The following is an 8,538-nucleotide window of genomic DNA, read 5'->3' as shown; positions in this document are numbered from 1 at the left end:
GACAGGTAGATTGATGGATAGATAGATACGTGTTATATAGACATATATGTTTTATATATACAGTAGTATGTTGGTTTGTGAATTCCTCTTATCATGAACAAAACAGTTTACAAACAATTTTATTGAGCATTGTTATTATTATTATTATTGTTATTATTATTATTATTATTATTATTATTCAGGTCACTGCCTGGAATTGAACTCAGAATTTTTGGGTTAGTAGCCCACGCTCTTAACCACTACGTCATATGCCCATGGGCATAATAATAATAATAATAATAATAATAATAATAATAATGATAATAATAATAATAACATCGAAAAAATGAAAAACTTAGGAATAAGAACCCAGGTTCAAAATTTCCCAAAGGCACCTGATGGAGGCTGGAGGGTATATCAGCTGAAACGTTGTGTTAACAACAAACAAGATGAGGACAAATATCCGTCAAATGTAAATAATGTAAATAATGTACATAATTCCTCATCTCTTAAATATAGAACTGAATTTTATTGAACATAGAACATATTGGGTGACAAACAGTGCCTCAAGTAATGAACATACAAGCCAGCAGCAATGGTTGACAACAAACTGAGAGTATCAGCAGGCGAACATTAGTTGCAGTCAAGTTTTCACTCAGTGCATATATCCCTGTTCAAATTCATTATGTCTTCCCTTGGATGTTCTATGGGGGAAATGGTTTTAGTTTAAGGACATTTCAGGTGATGAACGGCCTTCAGGAACAAAATAAATTCATAACCCAATGTTCCACTATATATTACATAAATGTTATAATTTGTTTCCTAAAAATAAAAATACAATTACAAATAAACATAGATAGACGGATTAAATCCTATAACTACCATAATTGAATACAAAAGATACACATTTCCCCCAAAAAATATCCTCCTAGATTCTGTATGTGAAGTTGGGCCTCACACAAGTTAATTTTGTCCCTGACATGCACTTTATCCTGAGCATTTGCAGCTGAAATTAGAGTATTTCTAATATAACTGCATTCTTTATGTCACTAAATACATGTATTTATAATGTAGAGGATTTATATAAAGAAAAGGGAATTTCTTTGAAAACATACAATTTTTTGCAGCCAATTTTTATACTTGATCCTGATGGCTTCCAATATTGGTCATAGCGACAAGGACATAATGATGGTTTCACACAAGAACCCTACAATAGAAACAAACACAACATAGTTATTATAGTCATTATCACTAATTGCATGGAATGACTGAAACTGTGGATAATTGCTGTAAATGTATAATGGTACCAAAGTTCCATTCTTCTACACTGATTTAAAAATAAGTACCAGTAATATACTGCAGAAAGTTAAATCAGTTTATATCCATCATCTAAGGCAGTTGAAGTAGATTATTTTCTCATTTGCAAACTCTTCTTCATATGGCACTCTATCGGTTACGATGAAAAGGGTTTCAGTTGAGCTGATCAACGAAACAGCTGACTTGTGAAATTAACATGCATGTGGCTGAGCCCTCCACAGACATGTGTACCCTTAACATAGTTCTCAGAGAGATTTAGTGTGACACAGAATGAGATAAGGCTGGCCCTTTGAAATACAGGTACTACTCATTTTTGCTAGCTGAGTGAACTGGAGCAACATGAAATAAAGTGTCTTGCTCAAGGCTAGGAATTGAACTTACGACCTTGTGATCATGAACCCAAACCCCAAAACCACTAAGCCATGCACCTTCACTCTTCTTCATATACTGACATGGCAAATCAAAAATAAATGGATAAAATAAAGGCGTAGGAGTGGCTGTGTGGTAAGTAGCTTGCTTACCAACCACATGGTTCCAGGTTCAGTCCCACTGCATGGCACCTTGGGCAAGTGTCTTCTACTATTGCCTTGGGCTGACCAAAGCCTTGTGAGTGGATTTGGTAGACGGAAACTGAAAGAAGCCTGTCGTATATATGTATATATGTGTGTGTGTGTGTGTGTGTGTATCTGTTTGCGTGTCTATGTTTGTCCCCCAAACATCGCTTGACAACCAATGCTGGTGTGTTTACGTCCCTGTAACTTAGCGGTTCGGCAAAAGAGACCGATAGAATAAGTATTAGGCTTACAAAGAATAAGTCCTGGAGTCGATTTTCTCGACTAAAGGTGGTGCTCCAGCATGGCCACAGTCAAATGACTGAAACAAGTAAAAGAGTAAAGAGAGTTTTTACCAAACAAGGGGAATTAACAAATGTTGGGAATATAAAACAAGCAAATTCAAATTCTAATATTAGGCGACATGGCAATATTAATTATGAAATAAACATCTTGTGAAAATTTGTGTCCTTGTACAGATGTGAGAAATCAATAAAGTAATTATAAAAGAACCAATTATGAAATTAGAAGGGGTACAGTTGTTATTATAGAGAAACAATGGTTGCAATATGGCAATTTCATAACCTCACCAATTTCTTTATTATCATCATTTTAACATCCACTTTTCTATGTTAACATGGGTCAGACAGAGTTTATTGGAGTTTTCCAATAAATATAATACTTCGATTAAAGTTTATAAAGCGAAATTTATAATTTATAATACTCACATCAGGTCCAACAACATCTCCAGTTTTACAAGCACAACCTTGATGCGGTAAAGTCGTACATTTCCCTTGATGTGTTAATTTTTGACAAGTTTTTACGCAGGTTACATTTTCATAATATATTTGATTCTTTGGGCAAATAACTTCTTCTTTGCATTTTTCTTTGGAACATTTGAATGTACCATTGACACATTTGCTTATAAAGAAAAAAAATCAGAAGATATTAAATTTTAAGATAGGTCTTCATAATCAAATAACTTCTAAAAACAAATATATACTATTGGTCAGATGTGAAAGACAAATTATCATGAATTTTAAAATACATAAATATTGCAGCTTAGAAACTGTTTCTAGAAATTCTTATCCTCTTTTACTTGTTTTATTCACCGGACTGCAGCCATGCTAAGGCACTGTCTTGAAGGGTTTAGTCAAACAAATAAACCCTAGCACTTCTTTTATACCTGATATTTATTCTATTGATTACTTTTGCCTAACCACTAAGTTCTTGTAACGTGAACAAACCAACACGTGTTTTCAAGCAGTGATGTGGATAAATGCACACATATATTATTTAATTACAGTTTGACTCATCTCCACACAGCTTAAAATTCTATAGGTTTGTATAACGAACCTAACTCCTCAGGTATCTGGAGATAGAGTACCAAGATAGGAGACAAATTCAAGATGGCCTCTGTTGGTTATCTCAGGTCATGTGGTATTATTGGTATAAAAGCAACATCATTTATTTTCTTTGTTATAAAGCCTATATGGACAGACAAGATGTAGGTAGGTAGTTGTCACTGCTATGTCTGGGTGCTCTGGTATGATATATTCAGTAACATCAGTTTGTTGCATTTGCTGCTACACATGGCAAAATGGGGTATTGTCGCAGGTTAATGGAGAAGTAATACTAAAGCAGCAACAGCTTTTCCATAAGAGTAACCAGATCTGGTGGTGCTAGGTTGGATTGTCAGTATGAATGGGGCCATAGTCTATATGCTGGCAAGGGTTAAGTACAATGTCCTTGAGTATGGAGGAACCAGGCCTTGAGTGGTGTATCTGGATTGTCAGCTGCTAGTGGCGTGAAATACATAAACATAGTGAACCTCTGGTAGTAACAATAAGATGGTCCACTCTTCCTGTTGATGGACACTGCAGGTTGATGGACACTGCAGCCTCTCATAGAGGCAAAGTCAGAAATTGCAAGTTCCAGATGAGTATGGAAGGGCTCTGTCAATGATATTTCATTTGATGTTGAGGGAATTGATCCAATAGAACAGGACAAGGTGGTGGAGTTTTCCCTATCCCTGCACCCGAAGGAGCACATATGCTGCGTATACCTTCTTTTGAAGGCATTGGCTCTTATGCCCATGCAGTGTCCAGTGTCTTGTAATGCCATTGGATGGTGATAGGGTGACTTTATAGACCACAGCCCTCAATAAGCAGGATCCTGTTAGTGGGCAGTTGGTAGAGTTTCGGCAGTCACAAGTTGGGGTATGTATTGGAGGATGTGTAGGAGTGCATTTGCATCATGTAGCATGCAATGCTAGTAGTAATGTCATTTAAACAAGAGTAACTGACCTTGACATTGTGGAGATTGAAAAGTTTATAATACCTATGTTTTAATCAACATAAGAAATATTTTCCTAAAACCAATAAATATTATCACTTACCATTTTCCACATGAATTAAAGAACTCAGAGCCAGCAGGGTACTTTTTACTAGTAGTTACATCAACACAGTCACAACTTTCCAGTGGTACACATTTACCATCACTGTTTAGATAAGTGCCTGATGTACATACACAACCTGGGATGCAATCTTCTTCACATAAATCTGACTTGGACTCAAATGTATGGCATGTTGCTTTGCAAGATGAACATAGAGTATATTGTTTATTTTTCTCATGTGGACATTGAAAAGCTGGAATAAATGAGAAGATTTTAGAATAATTCTAAAATAAAAGGAGAAATAAAGAATCCTAACATCAAAGACAAACTAAAATCTCTGTACTAAGAAGTAGGGTGCATAAATGTTTATGATCCTTTTTTCTGTTTAAATTCCTAAAACTTATTGCTATAAATAATCACATATTCAGGAGAAGAAGTTCACTTCACAACTACATAGTTCTAGGTCTGATTGCACTGCACATAACATTGGGCAAGTGTTGAACCTATACCTCATGAATTTAATAATAGTTTGACACCAGTCCATATGATTTTTTTGTGGGCTCATAGCATGAATTCATCCCATCAGAGATATCTGGAGATGGGTTTGTCCAATAAGCCCCAAAAAACTCTGCATGGAAGTGAGTCAAACTGTTATTAAATAATATATGTAACTCCTACCAAATATGTTAAGTACCACTTTCGTTTATCCACTTGTGTGTGTATGTATGTGTGTGTGTGTGTGCGTGTGTACATGTGCATGTGTGTGTGTGTGCATGTGTGCATGTGCATGTGTGTGTATATATATATATATATATATATATATATATATATATATATATATATATATATATTTATATACATGCTATCCACCCATTTAACTTATTTCCCTAGGTTCATTTTATTTTGAATTGAAGGAATGTATGTGTATTTATGTCATTATTTAGTTTTATTTCTGAATGTTCTTGCCAAAAGAGAAAGAGCTGGTTTCTAACCTAGATCCAAGGCTTCTTCATTAGAATTTCATCAACAGGGTATTTTTGCATGTATGTGTGTATATGTGCAGTATTCGGAGTCAGTGCATGTGCAGATTTGTATGTTTTGTTTTATGTGTGATTTTCCTGCATATAGTTGCATGTCTAGACATGCTCATATTTACTTAAATGATAAACTTCTGCCAAATTTTATAAATTTTTCCAGTTCCAGTGATGGCTTGGATCTGTAATCTTCAAATCATCTTTCACCTTTCTGGTTCTGAGAAGCCTAATTTCTCAAGATTGGTACTTAAGCAGTGTGTTACATATCCCAATGACCCAATAATTACAGGTATACACCTAAACTTGCAAGCTGAGTGTATGCATATATGTATGTATGTATGTATGTATGTATGTATGTATGTATGCATGCATGTACAATATGTATGTATGTATGTATGTATGTATGTATGTATGTATGTATGTATGTATGTATATATGTATGTATGTATGTTATCAATCAGTTTCATTTCTGTATTTCTTGTCCATAGAGAAAGAGTCGGACTCTAACATAGATTCAAGGCTCCTTCATTGGAACTTTTATCAACATCATCTAGGTATTTGTGCATATGTGTGTGTGTGCAGTATTTGGTGTTAGTGTATGTGCAGATTTGTATGTTTGCTTTATGGATGCGTTTTTATGTATATATTTTCATGTCTAGATGCATGCATATGTATTTACGTGCTAAATTTTTGGAAAGTTTTACATATCTTTACAGTTCCATTGATGGCTCGAATCTGTAGTCTTCTAATCAGCCTTTTACTTTCAGGTTTTGAGAACCCTAATTTTTCCAGGTTTTTGTTGAGGCAGTTCGTTACATATCCCAATGCCCCAACAATCACGGGTATGAACCTATGTATGTATGTATGTATGTATGCCTGCATGTATGAATGTTTATACATATATGTATATGTGTATAAATAGTTTCTTAAATTTGATCTTTTAAAACAGGCAGATAACTAAAATCAAAATTATGCATAAAGCAAAACAAAATCCTTAACATTAAAATAATTATGCCATATTAAAGACAGTGTACTTACAACATTTTTCAGCAATGGCCTTTGATAATTTAATATGTGTCCCATGGAGTGCACACTCTCTCAGGTAGGTTTCAAGTACGATACACATTGCAGCATTGTTGTTGTGAGTACTGGTACACATCTCTTTTTGACAAAGATGGAAGAAATGTTCATAAGGAACCACATCATAGCAGGCACCTAACAACTCACTATTTTCAAATATGGCACAATTTTCATCTTTTTGTTTTATATTCTGAAAGAAAATAATTTCTCTTATTATTCAATTTATAATTGGAAAATAGTTAGAAATAATAATTATTTAGAATAATTGGAACTTTATAGATTTGAAGCCTTTTTTTAAGCATCATCCTATGATGCACCTGGACCTATCATCAGCATTGTTTCCTGGGGTCGTTAGGTGTTTTGAATTTTTCATTATCAGATACCCACACCCAGGTGATTCAGCCAGGGTTGATCAAACCCTAGCTTGTGTCCAGTTAGCACTGTACCTCTGGTAGCACTGCCCCTTCCAGGGTTTGAACCTCTTGATCCACAGCCACCTTGAGGAAACCTCTCATGATCCCACAGCCAACATGATGTCCTTCTTCCACCCACAAGTTCCTGTAATGCCAAGCATGTTGTATACTCTGCAGAGGACTGGCCTGAAAATCCTCTGCACCCTCAACGGTATGCTACCCATTGATTTGGCATACAGCTCCAGTAGCTCAGTACATTTCCTTCTCTTACTCTCTTTGCTACTTTGATGCAGTTTAGAGAAAGGGGAAATTAGACATTAATTCATTCCTATTTTTCCCAAGAGTAACACTGATGAATATGGAATAAATTATACCACTCTGCCAATGTATGAAACCATTGTTATCTAATGTAAAAAATTAATATTTCGTAATAGTATTATTTAATGGGAAAAACCATTACTATTTGATATTATTTAAGATAAGAAACTCATATTTTCCTGTTAATACTATCATCTTTTGGCTTGGTTTCAAAAGCTGGATGCCCTTCCTAATGCCAACCACTTTACAGAGTGTACTGGGTGCTTTTTACATGACACCATTACTAGTGTTTTTTAAATGAAACCATCACTAGTGTTTTTTGCATGGCACTATCACCAGTGCTTTTTGGGTGTTGAGAGAGGAAATGTGGGTGGGGGAGAAGGTTGATGAGGCAGGGCTCTTCACAGACAAGCGTTACCAGGGTGGTTTTAGGATAAAAATTTTTTTTTATTGTTTAGAGAATATATAAAGAGAAATGTTGTTGCTGTTTAACTTCAGGTAAGTATATTTTATTTCCAATAAAGATTCTAGAACCAGCACATTAAAGTAGCCATCATCTTTTATACTAGCAGGACCAAAGTCCCTCTAGTATAGAAAAAATTCTTATAATAGAACAACTTCTGTGTCCAACAGATGAAACAAAATATGAAAATTATTTTTTTCTTTCTTGTTTCATAGAGTTACAAGGGATTTTATGAAACTTACAAATGAAAATACAGAACATGGATGCGTTTCAATGTCTTTTCTTTGTGGTTCAGGGCAGAGTTCCTCTTTATATGCTGAGACAAAGTTATACTTATCCATAAGCAGACTAGAAGATTCATAAAATTCATCATTGATATCATGATTGAAGTTTCCACACAATCCCTGGATCTAAACATTATAAGAAATAGAAATAAACCTGTTTGATATTGAGACAGAATATAAGACAAAATTAGTTTCCTGACAAAATTTTTTTTTAAATCCACCAAATAAATAAAAATAATTATGGAAAGAAAACAAACCAAATCTTCACTAGATATGGAATTATTTTATATAAATATTTTAATGCTTACAAACACCTTATAAACAAGCATTAGTATTTTTTATTTTTTACCTTTTGCTTGTTTCAGTCATTAGACTGCGACCATGCTGGGGCACTGCCTTGAAGAATTTTAGCTGAATGAATCAACCCCAATACCTTTCTATTCTTTTTATGCCTGGTACTTTTTCTATCGGTTTCTTTTCCCAAACCTCTAAGTTATAGGGATGTGAACACACCAACACCGGTTGTCAAGTGGTGGCAATGGACAAATACAGACATAAAAACACACACATACACATAGACACACTGACACACATCTATCTATCAATCAATCTATACGTGTGTGTCTGTATTTGTTAAATGATGATGAGGATATATATATATATGTATATATATATATATATATATATGTGTGTATATATATATA

At 34.4% G+C, this 8,538-nt stretch overlaps 1 protein-coding gene across 1 annotated transcript in view; it reads right to left on the bottom strand.

The window, feature by feature from the left end:
• Positions 1-8,538, bottom strand: part of LOC106875008 (uncharacterized) — a 196,187-nt gene that overhangs the window by 168,859 nt on the left and 18,790 nt on the right. The window contains exons 15-19 of the mRNA XM_052971235.1: positions 7,793-7,960; positions 6,315-6,546; positions 4,246-4,495; positions 2,576-2,768; positions 1,095-1,186 (exon numbers count right to left, since the gene is read on the bottom strand). Coding sequence (XP_052827195.1) covers positions 1,095-1,186; positions 2,576-2,768; positions 4,246-4,495; positions 6,315-6,546; positions 7,793-7,960 — 935 coding nt within the window. The remainder of the gene's footprint in view (positions 1-1,094; positions 1,187-2,575; positions 2,769-4,245; positions 4,496-6,314; positions 6,547-7,792; positions 7,961-8,538) is intronic.

Source organism: Octopus bimaculoides, chromosome 10 (genome assembly GCF_001194135.2).
Source record: "Octopus bimaculoides isolate UCB-OBI-ISO-001 chromosome 10, ASM119413v2, whole genome shotgun sequence".
Lineage (NCBI taxonomy): Eukaryota > Metazoa > Mollusca > Cephalopoda > Octopoda > Octopodidae > Octopus > Octopus bimaculoides.
Note: the sequence above shows the minus strand (reverse complement) of the source record. Positions and strands in the feature narration are given on the sequence as shown.